Below are 25,890 nucleotides of genomic sequence, written 5' to 3'. Positions count from 1 at the left end.
ACAAGCTTAGTAGAAACAGAAACAGGCAGAAGAAAAATTTGACTACAACAAATGCAGCAAAACAGTAACTTCCCATCATTAACAATGCCAATTCTATGGCTGCAGAGTCATGCATAAGAATGGCAGCTTTGGGTCAGAGCAAACTCTATCAAGCCTAACGTCTCATTTCCACAAGAAAATTATCACAGATGCTGTGGAAATAAGACAGCGATATTTTTGTGGTATGCTTTCTCCCCGTTTGATCCATGAGATGCTTTGGGTTCACTGAATTTAAGTGGGTATTGAGAAATCTGACCGCTTCTAACTGCACATTCCATGTTTAAGGAAATACTTTATTTTTATGAAAGGACAGGGAAATAAAATATGCACGATAAAGATCTTCCTGAAATCTATTAATCATCTATTCACATCCCATAAGGGTAAACTTACAATGCACAAGTTGTGAATCCTATTAAGAAGTTGCTTTGTCACCTACATAATAGCATAGTAATATTACTATTTATGAGACTCCACTGTTTAATTGAGCCAGGTAAACTGTTGTTTTCTTTTTGTGTAACGGATATGGCCTATAAATACTGGAACCAACTTCTTTACAACCTCTGACAAGATATGGTCTGTGTGGGTTATGAAAAAAAACTAACAGTGACAACAGTACGTCAGACTTATGTAGCTCAGTACTCAGCCTCCAAGAATGGGCAAAGTGGATGTGTGGTGAAGCACACATGAACATTTGCTTGATCTTTAAACACATGTGCATGAGGCTTTTTAAAGCCAGATATGAACTTCTGTAGAGAGAATAAGTAAGAAAAAGTAATCTGGTTTCTCTTTTGGTGGCCTCAGCCCAAGGCAAATGTAATTTAAAAAATCCTTATTTTTTTAAATAAAATCTGAGGTAATGCTTTTAGCTATAAAGCAAAAGATTCAGATTACACTGAAATGCTAGTTTAATGTTAACCAGCTGTTAAGTTCCTAAGACACGGGATCCAGATATATTTTCTGATGTTCAGAAAAAATTCCTATCATACTGAAATCATCAGCAAAATTCTTGCTCATTTCAATACAGAATTTCGTCACTACTTATCTGTTGTCTGCTCTAACTACTTGGTCCTCTGAAGAGGAAGGAATTGCTAATGTGATCAACAGACATTGTGGTGGCATTGTTTATACAATTTTGTTGGCATTATTCACAATCAAAATTCATTTTTTCTTTTTGGTTTCAAAAGTGAATGAATGCAGTACTACCTGAGTCCATTCAATCAGGACACTTCATAAACTACAACCCATAGAAATAAAATAAAAAATATAATCTTCCTGCTTAAAGAAATATAATATTTTTTAGAAAAACAAACAAACAAACGAACAATAAAATGTGTTGCATTGCATACAAAATCTATAAAACAAGAATGTGCATTGTTTTCTGTATTGTGGTTGAGGACGTTTCAAGAAAAGAAGCTCATGGACAATGAGAGACGCTAAGCAATAATCTATTCAGTTATAATTTTGCTTGTTAATCATAAAACAGGAAAGATCTTTGAAGTAAATGGATGCGCTGTCAGCACCTTTGCCTACAGCTGAAAAGAACTGTCAAATATCACCAGCTGTGAACCTTTTCTCCACTGCACCTGAGACTTTGAAATAACTGTTACCCTAATAATGGCATCACTGTTCTATACTGTTTGCAAAATTTATGGAACAGTTTACACTGTCAGTAGCATCAGTACTTGGTTAGAAAGAGTCAGAAAATAATGCATCAGTTGTCTTAACATAAATAATAATAATAAAAATATTCAAATGTTCACTAATAATGGTTTTAAGGATATTCTAGTAAAAGCAGTGATAAATATTTATAGTGTGAAATTATGTCAATGTTTTATATATTCTTTTGTCAAAATTATTTTAATAATTTTCTAGTTATCATTCACATACATGTAGTTCTATATTTTATGTTAATGAACTGCAATTCAATAATGAACTGCATGTTTCCCTTCTGCCCTTTGTTGGCAGTACTCTTAAAAGTATTTTTTATTCCTGAAATAACATCATTAACTATAGATAAATGTGCATAAATATATCACAGTGATATATAAATTTTGGTGGTCACAAAAAGAAAAAGAAAAAGAAAATAGTAAAAGAAACTAGAACTCTCAATTCTTCAACAGTGATTACCACCAAGATTAGCATGGTATGGTGGAATTGTTAGAAACTTTTGTATTCTGTTTGGAATAGCTGGACCACTAGGCTGTTCAGGTAGTTTTTAAACATACTGGTAACTGACAGCCATATGTAACCCAACCATGGTCAAAAAAATGTGGCTTTGTTATCATAGTGCTGAGCTGACATTGCTTTCCTGCCTGCACAGCTCATTGCCTTGGTTTCAAGATGCAGATACCTCAATGACCTGCAGACTACAGCAGAGTCCTGTTCAGCAAGGTAAAACTAAGGCACAGCAAATATGTCCAGAAAGAGATTACTAGATTCAGTAACAGGTACCACCACACAGAAAATTTGCTTGGAGATGAATGGACTTTTTACCACTGTTCATCTTTCATTAAATGAACAGCATTTCAGGTTCCAATTCTGGGGGAAATCACTGACTTCACTATGGCCAGTTTTTCCTTCAATGAATATGAAAAATCTCACTACTCCACTGTGCGAAGCCCACTCTTCCTCCCAGTTTGAGGCCTGTAATTTGAAGAGTATCATTTGCCTATCAGTTGAATACTTGAGTTGACTTGGCATTTATTCAGTTGCTGCTGCCTAGATCTATTACAAATGGACATCATCACATATGTTGAGAATTAAGAGCCAAGATTGCTATTATTTCTCCAGATGTAAGCTACTTATAAATTGCTGGGTTAGTCTCGATTGATATTGAATATCTCCGTTAGAAACAATAAAAAAATTTCCATGGCTGCCCATGGAATAGTAAGAGTTGGTAACTAAGACAAAGAATAAATATAAGATATTGTACACAGCACAGGATACCTTTGTTGCAATTTAAAGTCAATCATGAAAGACTGATTTATATTTGTATTGTTTTAAGTAGGCCTGCATATAGTAAGCACTTTGAAAAGATCATTAAGTATAAAGAATAATTTTATTTAAAATATAACTATACAGCAATTACAGAATTACAATATTAGATCAGCAGGCAATTGCTTTAAGCTGTATCTGACAACCAAAATGTGACTATTCCGGAGCTTTTTTGATTTAACTTGATTTAATGTGCTCAAACTTGACTTATGAGGTTGGTTGTTTCCTGTAATGTTAAGACACATGCAGGCTTTATTTATTGATTTAACTTTTTTTTTTTTTTACTGTATCCCCTAGAATAAAAATCCAAAATGGATGAATTATTTGATTTTAATTACTGATTGGGATAGAAACAGGTTCTTTCAGTGCCCCTTTGCCACAGACAACACTACAGCACGTGCAGCAGAACAAGGCTATGGGTGTTACTGCTCCTTTTTGACAGAAAACTTGGTCTACATTTATTGACGCTTTAGTTTAAATCTATCTGACCTTGTACAGAACCAGTTAAAGAGTATAGCATTCATTCTCTTGGCTCACCTCTGACAGCAGTAATGGAAGGCAGACATATTCAGAGTATCACCACTATTTCTGTGGTGAGTTTAGGACTGCAGTGTATGCAAAGCAAGCAAAAAATAAATAAATGAATAAATAAAAATAAAAATAAATTTTCTGCAGGACATTAGGTAGCATGGCCAACATTTGCCATTAGCATGATCTAGTTTAACATTCTGTGCGGGAAAATAAAAGTTCAACTCGTAATGTCTGAAACCAGACAGCAACGAGTTATGCTTGATTTCTTTAAGATATATACATATATATTGAACCCTAATAGTTCCAAGTTGAAATGAGAAATTATAATAAGAACAAAGGCAAACCACCAAACCCAGAGACATTTCACTTGCAATTTCAAATGGTATTGTAACATAAAGATAAAATATAAAAAAATACATTAAAGCATTAAAGGTTACAATAAATTGGTTTTATTTTACAGGTTAATAAGGAAAAAAAGTATTTAAAAATCACAGAAATTAACTTATTTTTATAACCTTCCAGATAATACAATTACAGGGTGGCCTTTTATTCAGTTCATCCAACAACTTTATGAGTTGTGAACTCTCAATTTTGAAAGAAAATGGGAATTGGAAAAAATGGGAAAAAAGTTCAAATCTTTAAATAGAGATGGATGTAGAAAGATAAAGTCTACCAAAATTAAAACTTTTAACAACTTGGTGATCAAAATAATCAGCAAATTAACCAACTATGAATAAAGACTCCCTTGTTTAACAAATTGATGTGTTTTAAGAACATGTATTTTTGAAGATTTTTTTTCTTTGGTATCTAGAGCAGGTAAGTTGCTGAGAAAACTGGAAGATTCTGTTCATTAAAAAAACCACCACCAACAACAACAAAAACCTACTTACAAATTAAGAAAGCTGCGTAGGAGAATATTTGTTAAATTCAGTGTATTTTCACTGAACAGCTCAAGATAAATTTTCAGTTATTATTAACTATGAAAAGCAATTTACTATTTTTATTGTTATTAATAAGGAATGTCAACATTGCGATATATACAAGCAATCAGAGCTAGATCATTTATTCTGGTTAGCAAAAATCAGTACTGAAATAATGCTAAAGTTGACTACCAGTGGCTGATCGTAACTAAAAGCCTGTATCTGCTTGGGAAAATAAGAAACAACAACAAATATCAAGATTCATACTGATTACTTAAACTGAAGTTTTCTAAACATTTAAAATAATAATCATAATAAAATATGTATAATAGATTGTTTGAATCATAAGAAATATCGTCAAAATATTCCCATTAATTTTTATAAGCCTAAGTGTCTTCTGAAAATTTGTCCTGGTAAATTAAAAAAAAAAAAAAAGCAATAAGCAAAATAGTCAGACTGTACATCACCAGGTGCCAAGGCCATGAATCGCATATAGCAGCTATCTGCATTAATATTCTCATTATTCTAAGAAGACATTAAAACTTCAAGAGAAGACACCTGAGAGAGATATCTTTTAGTCTAAGTGTATCTATTTTTAGTATTTTAGTACTAAGTGTATCTATTGAGATACACTGGTAGTTTCACTTTTAATGTAAACATCTCTTTTGATGCAAGATAGTACATATCACATGTCAGAGGCTTAGAGCAATCATTCACAAATCTACAATACTGAAGGAAGGAGGATGAAACTTGCTTTGGTTGAAGTAGATTGATTGTTTTCTAAATGGAACATGTCATGCATTGTCTATAGTTATAATCCACAAACAAACAAACAACTAATAAGGTACGTGTTGTTAAAATCTCTAAAGTTAACTGACTTTGAAGTTCTGATCTAGTGTCTCTCCTTTTGCAGTTGCATAGATGCAAATGAGTTATTTCACACAATTTAAACCTTGATCAAAACAGTTAATATTTAAACTATTTGATCAAAATTACACAGTAAGGAACATTAAAATTTGATCAACTATTCTTAGAAAAAGTGAACAATCTAGATATACAGAGTCAAAGTCACTTGCAATGTTTTATGGGAAATGTATACTAAAATCTTTACAACACTAATGAACCACTGTGGACTTTAGACATGTTACGTTTTTTGCTTGTTTTCAGAAGGATCTAATGATTAACATACATAGCCATATGAAAGAAGACTATGAAGAGCAGCAGCTGCTTCACCACATGATGGACTGTTGCACTGAAGGGTTCAACTATAACATATATACCATACAGAAAGGATTTTTACATCCTCAGTTCTTCACTAATAGTGAATACCCATCATGAAAATAATGTGTATTTTTGTTGTTGTTGTTTGTTTGTTTGTTTTCTATATAGAAAAATGATGCTGTTGTCTAAACTAGAGTGTTCTTTTGCTTTTTGTTTTGTTTTGACAAGGTCTAGAGAAAAACAAGCTGTTGTTTTTTTTGTTTGTTTTCAACAAAATAGTGAGTAAAAATCAAAATTAGAGAAAAAAAAGACTAATACTTCAATGTCTCCTCTGTTCCAACTACAGAAAAGATATTTGAAGGGGGGGAAGCTTCAGAGTAAATTTGTAAATTTTGCTGTGGATGCCTCAAGACATGTTATGCCATATTTGAGCAGATCTATTAAACAGGAAAGCAAGTTGACAGATCCATAAAACAGAATCACAATGTAGCAATCAGATTAAAATAATGCCTATTGACTTAGTAGTATGTTTCTTTCAATATGCGTTAGCATCAGGGATCTGCATCCAAATACAACACCTGGTACATTAAACTTCAAAATGCTCCCCTTCCCACCAAGACATTGTTGCATTAAATATCTAACACAAGTCAACAGCCCACCAGAATTACATACAGATTACTGAATGTTTAGTCACTACTTTCAGCTCAGATATGTCAGAGAAGTAGTCAGGTATCTTAGGAATTATTAAACAAGGAAACATAAAACATGACATTTTCAAAAAGTGATCATTGGTGAAGAGGATCTGAGCAACAGCTCCTCTGATTATTCAGTTACAGATCACAGAATTTCTAGGTTGGAAGAGACCTCAAGATCATCGAGTCCAACCTCTGACCTAATGCTAACAGTCCCCACTAAACCATATCCCTAAGCTCTACATCTAAACGTCTTTTGAAGACTTCCAGGGATGGTGACTCCACCACTTCCCTGAGCAGCCTGTTCCAATGTCTAACAACCCTTTCAGTAAAGAAGTTCTTCCTAAGATCCAACCTAAAACTCCCCTGGTGCAACTTAAGCCCATTCCCCCTCGTCCTGTCACCAGGCACGTGGAAGAACAGACCAACCCCCACCTCGCTACAGCCTCCCTTGAGGTACCTTTAGAGAGCGATAAGGGTCGCCCCTGAGCCTCCTCTTCTCCAGGCTGAACAAGCCCAGCTCCCTCAGCCACTCCTCGTAGGACTTGTTCTCCAGGCCCCTCACCAGCTTCGTCACCCTTCTCTGGACCCGCTCAAGCACCTCGATGTCCTTCTTGTAGCAAGGGGCCCAAAGCTGAACACAGTACTCGAGGTACGGCCTCACCAGAGCCGAGTACAGGGGGACGATCACCTCCCTAGCCCTGCTGGCCAAACTGTTTCTTATGCAAGCTAGGATGCTGTTGGCCTTCTTGGCCACCTGAGCACACTGCTGGCTCATATTCAGCCAACTACCCACCAATACTCCCAGGTCCTTCTCTGCCTGGCAGCTCTCCAACCACTCATCTCCCAGCCTGTAGCTCTGCTTGGGGTTCTTGCGCCCCAGGTGGAGGACCCGGCACTTGGCCTTGTTGAACTTCATACAGTTGACCTCAGCCCATCGGTCCAGCCTATCCAGATCCTCCTGCAGAGCCTTCCTACCCTCGAGCAGATCGACACACGTACCTAGCTTGGTGTCATCTGCAAACTTACTGAGGGTGCACTCAATGCCCTCGTCCAGATCATCGATGAAGATATTAAAGAGGACCAGCACCAGCACCGAGCCCTGGGGAATGCCACTAGTGACTGGCCTCCAACTGGACTTGACTCAGCAGTGATGATAATCAGAAGTTTTTCTGTGGATACAGGCAGTGGTAACAACCTGCAATTCACACAAACTCTCTAAAACCTCTCTGAGAGTTGGTCAACTAGGTATCTTAGGTATTGAGATTATATTTGTTTCTAATCTACCATCCACAAAAAACACATAGGTAAGCTCTTCAGCAGAACTTTAGAACATAAACATATGACTGAATCTAGCCATAAAAAAATAAAAAATAAAAAAGAGTCCTGGTCTCTTCCCCTTTCTGCACTAGGCAGCCAAGCACCTGCTTGGCGGACAAAGAACTGGACACATGATTCAAAAGTACAATTAAAGAAACATTTTCTTCCTGATAATATTTTTTTTCTCCCTCTTCCAAAGTGTTTCCTTCTTTAATCCCTCTCATTTTAAAGTGTTGAGAGCTAATGAGCCAGGCATTTTTGTCTGCACCTTTTCTTCTATAACACAGCTGTCCTCTTTAAGCATTTTGGCCTTAAAAAGTTTTCTGTGAAATTAAATATTTTTCAGTTTGCTTGTAATTCTATACCAAAGTACCTCTTACATTTATCATAATATACTCTTACTGAGTGAGTTGTGTTCTGGAGCAAAATAACATGTATTCTATTATGGAAAAAATATTAAATTTTTTTTTTTTTTCCCATTGGCAATTGTACAAGAAAAATAAAGTGAAGGAAACTGTAGCAGAGAACAAGCTTTCCCTGAAATATGAGGATACTTGTAACACCAAAAGACAAAAAAAACTTACTATCACAATCGAACATTAAAATGTTCTTTGGCAATTATATTTTCAAAAATATATTAATTGGTTTTGCTCCACCACTCCTTTGTCAAATTAATTAAAAGACTAATTAAATAGTTGCAGGAAATGTCTAAGGAAAATACCTATATTCAAAATTCTATCATGTATACAGTAAGTTGTAAAGTCGTAATATAGATAATTCTTCCTCTAAAAATTTTTATTAATAACCAAACCATTTATGCAATCAGTACAAATAAAACATGTAGATATGCATAATTTTTAGTTCATGTCTAACTGTTTTTCCTTAGAGCACTGGAAGAAGCAATTAAACAGTCTTTACAAAAACATTCATTTTGGATGACCTGCTATTTCATGAATTAAACATATTACAAAATAAATAAAAGCTGCAGTTTAACACTGAGAAACTGATAGTAGAAAATAAGATATCAGTGATATCACTAATCTTGAAATTAAACTTTATTATGGATTCTCATTTGTCTTAATTAGAGTATTCATTTCTATGTTAGACGGTCCCTCCAAAACCTTAAACTGTATTTTGTTTGCTATGCTACTGAGAACACATTAGGCATTTTTACTTTGTTTTCATCATTACTCTTTGTCTTCCAATTCTAAAGAAACTTTACGTCATTTAGAATAATGCTGATTAGTATTCATAATGTTTGATAACAGTTTTTCATTAATTTTTTGTTTATGTAATGGAATGACTCCTATCTCCATATGATATAATAGAATAAACCACTCAACTATATAGGACATGGGTTACCCCATTTCAATTTCTCAGGCATGTGTTTTTTTATCTACCCTAAAACTCTGGGAATAAAAGAGGAATTTCATAGGACTGGAAGAAAAGAGGTATTTTTATAGGATTTCTGAAGATTCAAGCATATCAGAGCAAGAGTAGTAGTTCTGACCAGGCCATTTCATGCTTAGAAAATGCAATCCAACTCCATCAGTGTCTTTGGAAATGTCTTCTTAATAGACATATAATAATTAATATTTCCCTCAGTTATGTCCTAAATGGCAAAGGGGGCATTCTTTTCAGTATGAAGAAGTCTTGTGTAAAGGTAAATTAAAAAGGAATGGCAGATTCAGCGAGTATTATTCTATGACGTCTGTAGTAATGAAATTCAGTCTAATCTTATTCATATGCTGTTTGTAGTCACCATTCTTCTACGTATAAAATCATATGGTTAGCAATTTAATAATTACTTCCAAGGCTCCTTGTGTTCTTGGTCCAAACGTCAAGAATAAATCATTATTAACAAGCTTACACCAGATTAATTGAATTTTACATCACAGAGGCTAAAACAGCTTGCAGAACAGCCTTTTCTTTCCATCTTCATTATTTGCAAATGCTTTTTATGAGCTAATGTTCTGGAAAATATCTTATATATCTTGGGTTTCTTGTCCACTACTAATGATTATACTTTTCAGTATATCTTGTATGTGGCTAAGTTACCTCCCAGAATAAAACACAATTCTTAGTTCCACAGAATAGTTTCAATGTTCCAGTTTCTACAGGAAAACGAATACTTGTGTTTGTAAGGTAAAGCTGAGTTTTGTATTTTTAACATATATATAAGCATTATAGACTTTTGCATTGTGTGCTTGTATGCAAACTTTTTTTTCCAAGACTTTCTTGGAACTCTGACCTAGCTAATATATAAGGCTAGAAGGACTGAAACTCCATAAATACCAAGCTTTCTGGGAAATGCATGAATTTACTTCACCATTTTAAAGATGACGAGCAATTTTTTATTTTTATTTTTTGTGATAAATATATTTTGAGCTTTAAATCACATTTTCATGATTATATTTTATGTTATGTGGCTTATGCTAAGCCACAGATTTCTCAATTTGTACCTTACAAATGTGAGGTCAGAATGTATTTTTCTGTGTTTTGGCTAAAGGAAGAACATATACATCTGCACACAGAACTGCAGTGAACTAAGTTAATTATTCATTAAGTCTCTATATAAATTACATATATATGATATGTAATGCTAACCATTTTGATAAGGATTATTATTCTATATGTAGCAATACAGGATTTCTTCTGACTTGCATTGCAATCCTCTAAATGGTAAATACAACATTGTTTTTTCTTAAAAAAAAAAAAAAGTCAGTACTAATAAATTCTAATATAAATCTGATTTTCAAAGATTTTAGTGGGTAGCTATTTTTTAAAGCTGAGTGCTTCTCATTTACTATTCAGACTATCATAAAGGTGCCACATGCTAATGAGACAGAGCTTACAGTTTGATACAACTGAGCAACTGCTGATGCTTGCATACAAGGTGGCTTTCACACTTGATCTTGCAGTATCAGCAGGAACAATGGTTAAAACAGATACCATACTTAATTTCATGGATCTTGGTGCCTTCAGGGAAGAAGTTGCGTTTTCCATTTTCTGTGAAAGCTTTAATGTTTTATTTAGTGGATTTCTGACTTTTGAAGTAGCCTACTTCATGAAGCAGAAAAAAAGAAACACAATTGGGTAATTGCGATAATTGAGCCACAAAATATCTATCTAATCATTTTATTAATGTATACTTTCATAATGCTGATTCATCAAAGTACACTTTTTTTTTTCTTTCCAAAAATAAAATCTGCTTTGATGGTAGTGAAAGTCCTGGAGATACAAAAATACATCCCTTACAGTATATTTAGATTGAAATATATTTAGATGATGCTGATAATAGTGCATATTTGTGTACATTTTCTTACTAAAATTTTGAGTAAATCTGCAGTAACCTACAAAAAGAGTCAAAGTTGGTAAGATTTGTGGAATACTGTAAAATGGCAACTGGGCATTAACAACAAGGCTGTTTTTTATTATTATTTTTGGAAGCAAGAGGGAAGAGGAAGACGCATCCTCAAAAACAAACACTCTGTTGCATGTAAGATTTGCCCTGGCGAGGAGGTATGTTGTTAAATCTTCTTTTAATGTTGCATCACCTTTTCACACTTTAAGAAATTACCACAGCTTGACAGTTAGTAGGATAATCAGATGACATAAATGCGGCCTAAGTGTCGTTGAACTTTCCCTGCATAACTAAACGTTTTCAGTGCATCACTAAAAAAACACTAGCCATATAAACTTTTCCATTAGTGCCTCAAAATATGAGGCCAACCAAAAGAACATGTGGCAGTTCTGAAAATGAGTTAAAATACATAGGATATAAAAATAACCATATGAGCTACATATGCCTTGGTAGAGCCATTAATTATGTTTCGATGAGAGAACAAGCTAGGATCAACATAATTTCAGCAGATATTTAAGCAGTATTATATTTCTCAGATATTTAAACTCTTCCCTATCTTAAATGCCATTTGTGACTAGGACAACTCTCAAGTTACTTTTTTTGGTTTTTAGGTCTGAAGTTAGCTGCATTTTCACAATAGCAAAACAAAATACAGGATGTTGTATGTTCAAATCACTAGCATTGAAAGATCAACTTCTTTGGAAACAAATATACAAGCTTTCCATTAAGATATGTGACATAGTTTTGTGGACATTTTACCCGAAGCAAATATCACTATCAAAAGCTGGGGACGTAAATGCTTAATTACCACATTCACTTGAAATTTATCAGAACAAAATCTACCAGAAAATCTGTGGTGTTTTCCACTAATCTATTTACACACTAAAAGTTCACAAAACACTTGAGGAAGAGAGGATACATGTAGCATTTTCTCTGATGCATACTCAAAGTCTTTTTTTGGCATTCTGTTCTCCTTTTAATAACAAAATATTCATTTTTAACCATTTCAGCTACAATAACTTTAAAATGAAAAATAATTTAAAAAAATAAAAAAAGAAATAGTAAGTCTACTTCTCTCCTGTTCACATGCTCAGGAAATGTTCTTTTTTAGTGAAAACATTTTTTTCTTTTCTTGTCTTTTTTTTTTTTTTTTCAGAAGATCTGATTATATTTTAATTATTGGAAGAAAGATGAAATTAAGTAAGGGAGACTAAATTAGGTAAATAAGAACAAGTTGACACCAGGTGAAATTCCTTTCTTGCATAATAAGTTATTGGCATATTTGCTTAGACTTACCTTAAGTAGAAATTATTTTTCATAACAGAGGTCTGCTTAAAAAATAAATGTTTACATTTTTTCCTGAGATCTAATATGAATCATAAAAATGTAATAAAAATAATACTTCAGGAAGTGTTATCATATTCCATTTTATTTCTGTCATTTCAGTATAGTAACTACAGAAGCATTGACAAAAACAGCCAAAGACATAATTTTTAATCCCTGGGTTTTAAAGGATTTCAAAAAGAAAATGTCAAAGTTTTCCCAAATTTCAAAAATTATCATTTCATATTAGAGATACTACAACTATTTAACAAAAAGCATACACAGTCCAATTGAAGTTGTAAAATAAGTAGGAAATGAAACTACTAAAAATCCAATTACTGTTACTGAGAACTGGTTGCAAATGGCACATTCTTTAAATACCAGTTGGTTTACTTTTGACTTGAAGACAACTCAGTGAAACTCACTGACCCAACACTCCTTCAGAATGCTACTGAACCATCACTCCATTCCTGAGTTTCCTAATGATCTCTTATAGCTTCAGCATCCAATAAGCTGACATGATTACAGCACAAAATAGATTGGCAGCAGGTTGTGATTGCCACCATAAGTTTCATCTTCCAAAAATAAGCAGGAGGGGTAAATAACCTAGTTTAAAATTATCATCTGATAAGTAAAGTATTTTTCTAGCACTTATTTCCCATTGATGAGCAATGAATCACTTTTAAATGGAACTGCATATTGATGGTATAAAAATAGTATCAGTGAAAAAAAAACATTACAATCATGCCAGTAATAGAGACTCAAACACAGCAGCATGTTGTTGGCTTATTCAGACACTGCACAAACAGAAAGATAATGTAAATCCAGATACTTAGCATATGATCTACATCTCTTTGGTTATTTACTCTGAATAGAACTACTGTGACACACTTCTAAAGCCTTTAATGTATCATAAAACTGGCAAGGCCCCTTCATTTACATAATTAAGGCAATTATGGCCATTATAATGAAATGCAACATAATATTAATGGTCTGAACCGTATCTAAGCTTCCAACTTTATAATCCATAAGTACTGGTTGGCATAGAGCAAAGAAGTCAAAGAATATATCCAAAACAAAACAAACAAACAAAAAAACATTCTCTTATGACTATCTAAAATAGTTTAATAGAGTTTATTGTGCTGCACAGGCTAAACTTTAACAATTTGCATGTTTTGGAGACTCTAATACTGAAATTGTTCATGGATTGTTTAATGACCTACATTAAACTTAATGATTATAAAACACAAAATTAAACAGCTTTAATTATCTTCTTTCATCATGATGACTTGTCTAATTCTCCTCTCTTAAAATTGCAGCAGCACACACAGAGAATATTCTTGGCTAGAAAACCACAGGACAATGCTGCGATATCATCTACTGTGAAGATAAAACTTGCCTTCTTCAAACACATAACAATCATGAACTTTCCTTTTTTATTTTACAATAGAAAACAAGGGGTAAGGAAATTTAAAAAATCAACCAGGCTAATGAAAACTTCCATAGTAAATCAATTAAAAGCAATATCCTAAAAAGTTTGTTTTCGCTTGTGAAAACTATATGAATAGAGCATAGTTTATTTCAAAAAGGAAGAAAGCAACTCTGAATGAAACTCAGTCTTGTCATTGTAAAGTTTTACATTAAAACCGCCAGAATGTCTAAATGGTTCTGCCTGAACAGTCCATAAAAATTAAGGATTAAAAAAAAAAAAAAGAAAAGCCAATAAATCCTAAGCCTCAAGTGCATCGTCCACTACATGTATGATAGTTCACTCTCATATACTTATTTAAACTGAACCAAATAGTTTTACCTGAGACAAAGTTTGGAAAGTTCACTCCAAAAGTGTTCCCTATGGACAGTATGGACAAGGCCAAAGAAATCCCACCTGTGCTTCTGCCCTCAAACATAACACTTTCATTTTCAAAGGCTCAGCTGCTGCAGGACATACAGTGGTGTCTGAGGATGAAAATACCCACACAGTGTGCAAAAATGTAGCACTCACACTATCTTAGGTACTTAGAAATGAGAACAACATATTATTCCAATGCTTTTAACAGAGGGACAGATCTATAATTACATGTCTATTTGCTGGTAACAGAAGAAATATCTCAAAGCACAGAACATGGGAGGCTAGGACTGCTTTTCACAGCCTTGACATCTGAAGAGTTTTCCATATAAATGTAAATTTGGGGACCTGATATACCTGAGTTTGACAATCTGTAGATTTGAGTATCCAAAATTCCAAAAGCAGTCATTACAAATGGAAGGACTTGGAAATAACAAAGCAGCCCTACAAAAAGGCAAAGAGGAAGCTGTTCTGGAGAAGGCTGATGTTGCAAAGATGGAGCTGTAAGCAAAGAATTATTTCCAGCAATAGGTATGTAATATCCCAGGTTTCCATTTAGTGTTAGCTTGTTGAAATGTAGACAACACTCAGCAAAAAATCTCTTCTAAGGATTTCACTTAATCCTGAAAACAATAAAAAGTTCTTTTTCACAGAACCAGGCTTGGGTTGGAAGGAACTTTAAAGGTCATCCAGTTCCAACCTCCCTGCCATGGGCTGGAATGCCACCCACTAGATCACGTTTCCCAGGGCACTGAACACCTCCAGGGATGGGGCAACCACAGCCTCTCTGGGCAACCTGTTCCAGTGCCTCACCACACGCTCAGTGAAGATCTTCCTCCTAACGTCTAATCTAAATCTCCCCTCTTTTAGTTTAAAACCATTACCCCTTGTTCCATCATTATCTGCCCAAGCAAAAAGTTGCTCTCCAGCATTTTTATAAGACTCCTTTAAATATTGAAAAACTGCAATAAGATCACCCTGGAGCTCTTCTACAGGCTGAACAGACCCAGCTCTCTCAGCCTGTTTTCACAGGAGAAGTGCTCCAGCCCTCTCATCATCTTTGTATCCCTCCTCTGTACTACCCTAACAGGTCCACATCTTTCAGGGCCCTAAACATGGATGCAGCACTCCAGGTGGGGCCTCACAAAGGCTGAGCATAGGGGTACAATTCCCTCCTTTGAACTGCTGGCCACTCCTCTGTTGATTTAGTTACTGTGGATCCTTTTATTTATATTCCTTATTCCCAAATACTCTAATGCCTGTAAGAATGGAAAGGAAGATTTTTTTTTATATTTCCTTTTTAGCTTAAAGGTCGTTTGTTAATGACCTAACCAATCTGACCTTTCTTTTTTTAATCATAAAGGCATTCAAAACAAAATGAATATATCCTTGTTCTTGTCCTATTCCATGTAAAAGGTCTGAAATCCTACTCATACCAAAAATGGAGTTTGAAATTACAGGAGAAACTCAAACACTTGAAGCAAAAATAATATATGGAGTAATCTCTTCAACCTAACAACAGGTCACACAGCTACATCTCCATTTCCCCAGCTCTTCAAACACAGCCACAGGCCCTCAGTATTTCTTACATTTTACCTTCTGGTCTCATTAATCTGACTAAACTATTAGATCCTCGAGCTTCCCATCTGCCAAGTCCAGGTGTGCTTTGCTACATCACACACAGACAAGACCTGGCAAGCATCCTGTACCCCTCTCATTACCAGCCCTTCCCTGGGTTACAGGGGAAGGAACACTGCACACATGGTTTGCTCAGGCACAAGCTAGATAGGGGAGTCAGGGGATTGTGAGCATACAGGCCATAAACACCTTTTCATTCCAAATAAATTCTCTCTTATTTCACACCACACTGCATTAGACTACTACCAATTTGGGTGAAGAAGCCCTTTTTTTTTTTTTTTTTTTTTTTTTAAGTTTTAATACAACAGTACTTTTCTCAGTGTCACTCAAGTGAAAGCAAATTCTATTTATGAATCAACAAAAGGTTCATAAAGAAAATCTATCTTAACATTGAAGGAATACAATTTGTTCCATTAAGCTTCTGATATTACACAAACACATTAATGAATATGAAATAACAGTCTTTTACAGATAGACTAATATAATATTATTGTGCTAACAAATTCCCTTTATATTATATCAGATATGAAAATAATTTCTCGATACAAATGAATCCTCGCTAAGATTATTACTCTCCTATCTTAGGGAAAAAAAAATTCCTAAAATATAATAATACTAAAGCAATAGAATCTGATTAAACAATAGCGCTTCCTATTACAGATCAAGTAAAAATGGTCTACAAGGCAGCTTATATACATCTTACAGAGAAAAGAAAAGACTTTCTTAATGGCCTGACCCAATATCAAAGCATAAAAATCTACAATGCATCAATTTTCTCTTTACTTTCAAATGGCTTTGTTGTACATATAATGTATACTTACAGCTCACAATTACTGTAAAAGTACATGATGAATTAAGCAAAGTGAAAAATAGCGTTTCAGCTTGCATGCCTGGACAAATATAGGTCTAAGATGAACTGTTTTGAGATTTAAAAGTGAATACTATGCATTATAGTATAAAAAGCAATAAAAGCAAAGTGGACATTTACTGCTAAGTCAATATCCTATAAAGAACTAAAATAGATATACAATAATACATGTACATGTTACTTCTGTAGTTTCTTTAAAATCACAAAAGTTTTCAAAAACAACAGCAGAGTAAGAATGCTCTCCTACATATGATGTCTTTTCCTCTAAAACTAACTGAGTCACAGCGTGAGAGTCTATCTATATTTAAATAAATGGCAACATTCACACTGACCGCAGTAGTAAAGGCAAGAAAGAAAATAATAGCCCAGATCTGATTTTTGTGGTTAGACCAGAAAGTAACATCACTCTCAGACAATACATACCCAAATGAATGAAACAAATTTCTGGTTTTGAAGCTTCCACTGATAGTTGTACACATGCATTTCTGGCTTCATTAAAAACTATTTTGAGGGAAATTATCAAAAATTTCTAATGAAATTTAAGCAACTAAAGAAGTATAGAGAATTTCATTCATTTAATATTGCATTCCATAGAATTGCACTAGCAATTATATAACAAAGTATTTTATTGAATTACAAATACATGGTTGTGAAAAACAGTCGACTGGAAAGCTCACTATTACCTAAGGCAAATTTAACTAACATGTATTAAATGTTCCTCTGTCTATGCCTCCAAACTACTAAGTAAGACTCTTTTTCCATTTATTGTGCATATTCATCTGAGACAGTTAACAAGAGACTAATTTCTCCATGATGAAAAACAGCACACTTCTCTTAGTACTTCTTTTTATAGGGGAATCACATATTTTCTGAAAAAAAGTATGGCTTTGTAAAATTAGATGCTATGATTAGATATTTTGTGAAATATTTTAAAACATACTAGTATATTTCTAAATACCTCAAACATCACAGTGCATTAGTAAAAAGCACTACAAAGCACTACATCCTAGCATATATTTCATTTGAAGGGTCACTTTATTTGAGGTTTGATAGTTAAATTTTAACCTTGACCACACAGCATGAATTTCTTCATCTTTGAGATGGGAATTTTGGCTTATTGTCTCTTATAATGGCTCTTCCTATTTCCTTCTCTATATCACAAATGCTGGTTTTGGCCCTAAATCTCTGCATTTGTGAACTCTGGAAAACATTCAACATTCTCTTTTCATGCAAAGGGAGCAAAAGCTCTTCTTTGGCATCTACACCTGCACTATATGAAGCATGGATGCAGTCATGCATTGAGAGGATGCTGGTATGTAAATAAAGTAAGAGGATTTGGGGGAATGCTGCTTTGCTCTTTGTCAAAAAATAAAAATAAAAAAAAGTTCCTATATTTGTTTTTCAAGCATCAATGCACATAGAATGTAACAGATTCCACAACATCTTTAATCCTACCGTTACTTATCATCATCTCCTCACAGTAATTAACAATTCGTCAGTATTCAGTGTAAAATAGGATGCAGCTGAGAGAGCACTTATGTTCTATGATTAGTCTTTCAAATACGCTAACTGAAAATATTTTCAGCATGCAGTGTTGCCTTTTGACTTCCTTCTACCAAAAGTTCAGACTTAAAGAGCATAAACTTTATAGCAGCTTCCTATGTTATCTATATTGTGCTCCCTAAATGATCAGATATAGAGAAGCCCATTCTTTCACAAATATGCCTACCTCTGATACTTTATTGAAAATACCAAGTGATCTCTTACTATAGAATTAATTAGAAATTCACTCAACATTTTTTTTGTGAGCAAATTTTTCTATTTTGGTAGCTAATGAAAATTAATATTTAATATATTACCCACAGTATTACACCTTTTTCAGTCTAAATTGCACGACCTTCAACCAGTTCTGAGTGTATGTTTCAGCTGGACCTTGACTGTATATTGGGACAGAATCCCAACCTTGCTTCCATGAAGAAAACATCCAAAGACATGAACCAGGAGGGAGCTATAGCACACATCAGTCAAATCCATAATATAGACTATAGTAAGGTTCTGGGAAACCAGGAATCTGGGGATGTCGTGACACATTTATCAGTGTTACTGTAGCCCTAGAAGATAGACATAGATCACTGGTTTCCAAGCTTTTTGGATTTAAGGAAAAATTTTTTTCCGATATCAGTATAGCAAATTCCTGCACAGTAAATTCTATCCAGCTGACTACTGATTGTTTTTCTCAGATACCCCTAAAAGCAATTTGTCCGGAATTAAAGTTGTCAGCCATACACTCATCTGCCACCCTGGCATTCAAAACATGTTTATTGAGAACATTCCTGTAAATGTAGAAATGCCAAGTGTATCTTTATGGGGACTACGTCTTTAGACGTACTGGAATTTTGTCATTTGCATTAGCAAATTTAATATCATATTATGGTGCTGTGAGATAGAAAGACGTGCACTAGGAATTTGGTCCAGACAAGAAAAAAAGACAGTCCAGCAAGAAAATCTTACCTCCTGTTTGTTTTTCATATTATTTGCATTATATATACATATATATATATATAATTTATTTAGTAAGTAGGCCTCCATATAATCTACTTAACACGTAAAGGAGAAACAGAAGGAAATGTCTTGGCTAAGTAAGGAAATCTTACTGATGCAAGGAGTGCAGTGAATAATCTATCTCAATTTCTGAATGGATGAGGGACAATTTCTTTCAAGGACTGACATATTCATTTCTCTGCATCTTTCTGCAGCTTTTGAGAAATTTTAACTGCTACAGCTGACTCCAGAGGGCTATTGTCTGGATCCTCCTTTTTTATTTTCTGGAGGTTGGGGTGTGATTTAAAACTCAGTCCACCTCAGGGGTGGGGCATCTTCAACCTCTCTGAGAAACCTGTTTCAGAGCCTCACCACCCTCTGAGTGAAAAAAGTTAATGCAGCACAAGACAGTACAGTGGGCCAAGATACATTTTCAGAGTAATGCCATTAAAATTAGAACTGACAAAGTCACTGAATAAAGCTGGACTAACATCAAAGTAGAGAAGTTTGTGCAAATTTTACAATATCTTTTTTGCCTTTGTGTTTTACTTATGCTGTATAAGAGAGTAAAAAATGAAACTTTCCATTATGCATCTAGAAGTTTTTGTTAAGGAACATATTGATAAGAGTATCTTTATTCATTACAATGTCTCAGTTTTTGAATTACATCACATATAATGAAAAGTATGAAGTAACACCAGCTGTCTCCTGAATGAGGGCCATTTCAATAAATATTCAAAAATTAAAAATATAAAATGTAACAGGCTTCAATTTGTTGTTGTGTTCACTGAATAGATTGTACATACTTATGTGAGAATATGAGTATATTGCTCTGAAGAGATACATTTTACGTTTCACCAAAAATTCAAAATAACAAAAGCAACATTAAATAAACTAGAAAGAAAGCCTTAATGCTTCTGGGATCATGCCAAGGTATCTCTGATTTAGTTATGCAACTGCAATGATCATTAATGGTGTTCATTAACATCAAAGGAAATTCACACATCTGAGAAAAGCATTTTGAATATATTAACGTGCATTATAGAATATTATTGCTAAGCATGAAGTTCATTTGTGACTAAATACAGTTTGTTCAACTTCTTGTTCTTGTAGTTTTCCATGCCTTTATTAACAACTTATTATTACAAAATGGAATATTTATTTTTTAAGAAGATAGTAGAATTCCTGTACCAAAGCCATGAAATGAATTCAGAACTTCTGAGAACACTCTCTCATCCCACCTCTTGTAATCATATGTTAAAACTTTTTTTTTTCCTTAAGAATGCGATGTTGGCAATATGTACTTTTGTTATACTGTATTTTCTGCTTGAGCATCTAGTCATAGGCTTCAAATCAAATTGATACAAATCAAACATGAATCAGTGCTGGACTAGACAATCAGGAAGAATCCAATTAAGAATTTACTGCTACTTAATACTGGCTGGGAAAATACATGGCTAAAAAAAAATAAAAAATAAATAAAAATTAGTAAAAAGTACTTAATGACAAAAGAGCAATCAGTAAAACTATTTTTGTTCTAAAAAAATCAAAACTTTTTTTTAAGGAAACACTCTAAGTAAAAGGAAAATCTGTTAATGAGACAAGAAAACATTCTAATACAAAAGCCCTTTTTCCTATGCCTCTACTTCCTTATTATTAACTAACTACATTTTTCCTAAGGAAATTTTTCTGTTATTATTTTAACTTTAACTTGGCTGAAAGAAAATGAAGACTTAAGTGAAGTCAAAATAGCCAACTGCCAAGAGGTTCATAATACACTGTAATTTAGTGAAAGAGTAGATGAAGGCTGGTGAATTGTAAAGTACTACATGAAACCAAAACCTCAAATAAATGTGCTGTTATGGTAGCTGCAAAAAGAGTTTAAACTGTGAACACTAACATGGAAGAAGATAAATCTGTGTGTGTGTCTGTGAATGCCTAAAAATCAAACTTTTGAACCCTCAAGCATAAAGCTAGATGCAATCAGTATGGACTGGCATAAATACTGATAAAACCTGTACTAAACAAAAGTGGCATGTCACTTATTCTCCATTAAATAAAGAGACATGGGACAGAAATAACAATTAGGAGGATGATCACATGTGCCTTTGCACTATTTAGGCTGGGAAAACAGTGTGGTAGGGACTGATGGATCCTGATAAGAATAATAAGTTTCCAGAAAGAAGTGGTCCATGAAAGATCCTGGGTGGTGGAAAGATCCTGGAAATGAGTAAAGATCCTGGAGGTCAAAGAGGTGTGTTGAGAAGAACGCTGGGGGATTCCCAAACACCATGGCCAAACCACTTGAGACAGGTAACTGCAAGCAGCTGCACAGCAGGACTTTCTACATGGCTGTCCTAAGTCAGCAGTGATCTCTCAGCTTGGAAGGCACATTGAGATCTAGTGAAAGTAGCACTGTGTGTGCACATGAGTGAGTGAGATGAAATCAAATATGGTAAAAGCTCTAATCTTGATGGTTTGTGAACAATCCTGCTATCCAGATGCACTGCAGGTTTTCATTTACTCTATCTCATTCATGGCAGTTACAGAACAGGTTGAACATAATTGCAGATGCTATGTAGCACAGATGCTAGTGTACAATCTCCTCCTCGTTTTAGATAGTGGAGTATGGAGGATAATCATGCTTTATACCCAAGAGAAAAGCAGAAAAAGGATTGACTTGGTGTTTGTTTTCTAGATAGTTGAGGATGGGTGGGAGGATGGACAATGGACTTGCTAGAGGGTAATGCAGACAAGCTGTGCAGAATTAACAGTATCAAAGACTAATGTGATTTTGTACATCTTAAAAAACAAGTGCAACATCTACATTTACCCCATTGAATGTTTTAATCTCCTCATTCTAGTGATAGTTGGTAAGCCTACACTGTGCATCGTGCATATTTGCTAGTATGATCATCAGACTGAAGATCAGGACTAGCAAAAACCATCCTTTATGACAGGTGAAAGACAGGGCTTAGACTGCCTCAGCACAAAAGGATCATACGTAATGTCTAGAGCAAAAAATGGTGCCCAGGTACTGCCAAGGGGATAGAAGTCTCCCCAGTCTTAAAAAATGCGGACAGTGTCACAGAAGCCTTCCTTGTTTCTAGTCCCACTTAACCAATAGAAAACAAACAAAACCAACAAATAGAAGAGCTTAGGAAAATGAAAACTAACTCTGTGAAATCCCTTCATGCACAAATGTACAAGCCAGTTTGACCTGGATGCACCAAATCCCACAGGAGTATAGACTTTCATACCGAGAGTATTTTGTGGAAGTTCATAGATATGCTTGCTTCCTAGATACACCAAAAAATAAAAAAGGGCAGAATTCATCAACCTTAACAAATGAAAAAAATGTTTTGGATCAGGGATATATTTTAGGAAACCCTCACTTAAGTTATCCTTGAAACTGAAGCACTAATCTTACTTTGCCTCTTTGATTTTGTCAAATTTCTAAGCAATTCACAGGTGCATACACAGCCAAGAACACTTAACAGACTTCAATTTAAAGAAAATAATTGGATTCTTAAGCAGAAAATTTGTATTCAGTTACAATAATGGCTGAAATTTCAGTAATGACAGTCAGCTCACTTTCATTTTTCTCATGTCACCTGTCCTTCAGCTTTGTAAAGTAATGATATTCAAATTTCAATATTCCAGTAAAACGTAGCAGCTGGAAAAGCCCTGATTTTTGCTTGCCCCAACAATCTGTTAGCACAGGATTAGTGTTAATTCCTATACTAATATAGGCTTTTTCTTCTTTCTCTTTTGCATAACTAAGCATAAGCAATCTTGATCCTTTGGCAAAATAAATCTTCAAGAGTTCATTCCTACCAGTACTAATTAAAAACAATTCCATTTTGCTGAAGCCAATAAAGTTTATTTATAGGTTGTTTTCAATGTTAACAGGAATACCAAAAATAGTCTGCTTAAGAACACACACACCAGGATAAAAAATATCACCTGTAACAGGTGAAACAGCTTAACATAGAGAAAATGATAATTTGATATTAGTAAAAAATGAGGATAATTATATCATGTGCAAAAGCTAAAAGAATGACAGGTCTACTATTCACAGAGAGATACTTTTCATCTGATAATCTTAATTTCAGTTCATGCCCATTTTTAAGCAAATATCCCTCGATCACTGCTGGAAAGGAAGAAATTGTTGCTAGTGCAAACCACAACCTCATTAATACTATATACTCTATGTCTTATCAAAGGGGCCACATTAACTGCATATGACTGTCTCTTCCACAATGTTTTAAATTCAGGAAGGCAATAAGAGTAAACAACAGGTTAATCTTTATTTATTTACACGAAATTGTAAATTAATGTTTTAAAAACTATCAAGGCTATATTGCTTTGCAGAGAGTTTTCAGCATACTTACGCAAATTTAATTATTTTTTATACACAATCAATAATGTTACAGAATACCAAGACTGACCTAAAGGGATGTTTCGGAGAAGTTTATTAACCGGCTTGTGTGCACGCAGCTCAATGTTCACAGTGCTCACCTTTATTCCTTGTTCAAAGAATATTCATTCATTTTTTAAACTAGGAGAAAAAATCATTTTGGCAGCAGCTATAATAGAAGTGATAACGATTCTCTGGCACGAAAAATTAAGAATAGTACATCAAGCTTAATAGATTAGCATAATAAAATACTAATGTTAACATAAGCCGGGAATGCAGTCCTGGTTTCTTTTGTTCTTAAAAGGTTGCTATAGGGAAAGAAAATGTTCAAAAACTACATTTAGTATATCTCCAATGAAGATACATTGGAAATGTATGGGGATACAAATTTGTGCATCACAGGTGTGACTAGCCAGGAAGGAGAAAAAAATACACCTAGAAAAGAAATTTAAAGAAATACAAAATGCTGACCTCCAATCATGCATTCAGGTCCATGGTGGCCTAAAACCTCATGCTATGATGGATTTATTTATGAGCACCAAAGATTGTATCTTGTTTTGTTTAACAACAACCTTTCAAAGTCACCTGAAAATCAGTGAAATATAAATGTGCTTAGCCACTTTTTTTTTTTTTTTTTTCTCCAGCTGCACCAGTGGCTAAGAAGCAGTAGTGCTAAGCAACTGTGTTTTTCTGCAGCCTAATCTCATGCATGGTCCAAAAGGAAGCTGATTTATTCCTGTCTACTTTTCAAAGAACTCACTATTATATGACAGCCTTTACCAATATTTCTGTAGTTTAAGTGCAACTGCTTGCTCCTATAAGCTTTAATAAGGACTTTAAGTGGCCTTTTTTTCCCTCTATTACTTCATTTTATTGAAAATTCAGTTGAAAGCAGTAAGGAGCAAGGAATGATTTTTTCTGTCTTAAGTGCAGCTACAGGTATCTTGAGGAGTACTAAAGAGTAATAAAAGAACAATAAGTTGTACTAAAATAGCTTCACTGAAAATCACAGTTGTGTATTATTGTAGGTACAATTTCAAAAGCCACTGCAAAGACCCTTTAATAAAACTTTTTTTTTTTTTTTAATAATCGTTTGTGATCACTGTGCTGTTCTATGAACCAAATCTTATTTCCTTCTAGAAATGAGATGTTAAAAATATCATACAAATTATCATCACTCACCTCTCCTATCATTTCTCCCTGTACTTGTGGATTTGTCAGAAGGGCAAGGGCAACGTCCTTCACATTTCACTGAGATTTGTTTTCCTGAGACACAAGCTTGATAGTCTAATTTGCACTGTAAGGAAAGAAAATCACTATCATTAATATAAACATCTTTTATAATATAAATTAATCCTTAAGTATTTTGAAGGAATCTTTAATAAGGTGCTTAAATGTCACTAGACATAGATGCTAGGAAAAATTCTGCTGTATGTGCTACCTTTGTACTAAGAATCTGATTAAAGGTATAAAGTTCTACTCCCTAATTTGGTTGGAATTTCAGGCTCAATTCAAGTATGAATGCACTTTTGTCATTAGACTGATTTGGTTACATATACCAAACAGAATTAGACTGTACTGGTTTCATTTTCGTTATATGAGCAAATATATAAGGCATCAATATTCATTATTGATAGGAAGCAATTAAAGGAGTCGCTACTGGATTTTTGAATTAATATCTACCTTCAAAATGACAGTATTTTAATGAAAAGCAATAACAAATAAAATAGAAATCTGTGGCTGATGCTATTCTAGACAGTGTCAGTCTTCTCCAATATGGAAACAGATTCATTTTGTGTGGTTCTGATCTGTATATTTATAGCTCTGATTCAAAAACAATACACAAATTAACTATATCTAACCAGGAAATGGTATTGTTGTTTCAAGCACATAAAGCCACTATAGTTATTGTTCATATAAACATTATTAAAAATAACATTATTATAAATATGGACATTCGTATTGAAAAACTGCACTGTTATTCCGAAAGAAGTTCTTGATATACAGATATATCCGTAGGATCGTTTACCAACATGCAATCAGGAAAAACACAAACAAAAATAAAGGAAAAAAGGAGAATTAAGAATCTGTAGAAGGGAAGGAGAAAGTGAAAAAGGGGAAAGAGGAGATGGTAAAGGAGGATGGTTATAGAGAACATTTCATCTTTGAACAA

General features: G+C 34.1%; 1 protein-coding gene across 4 annotated transcripts in view; it reads right to left on the bottom strand.

Moving 5' to 3' along the window:
* The window catches only part of SPOCK3 (SPARC (osteonectin), cwcv and kazal like domains proteoglycan 3), a gene marked incomplete at both ends in the record, with an annotated part of 194,012 nt that overhangs the window by 32,896 nt on the left and 135,226 nt on the right, over nucleotides 1-25,890 (bottom strand). For all 4 annotated transcript variants that reach the window (XM_084285422.1, XM_084285423.1, XM_084285424.1 and 1 more), the window contains one exon: nucleotides 24,900-25,014. In XM_084285422.1, coding sequence (XP_084141548.1) covers nucleotides 24,900-25,014 — 115 coding nt within the window. The remainder of the gene's footprint in view (nucleotides 1-24,899; nucleotides 25,015-25,890) is intronic.

This window comes from Netta rufina (genome assembly GCF_964035555.1).
Source record: "Netta rufina genome assembly, chromosome: 4".
Classification (NCBI taxonomy): domain Eukaryota; kingdom Metazoa; phylum Chordata; class Aves; order Anseriformes; family Anatidae; genus Netta; species Netta rufina.
The sequence above is the reverse complement of the archived record's forward strand: the minus strand, read 5'-3'. Positions and strand labels throughout refer to the sequence as shown.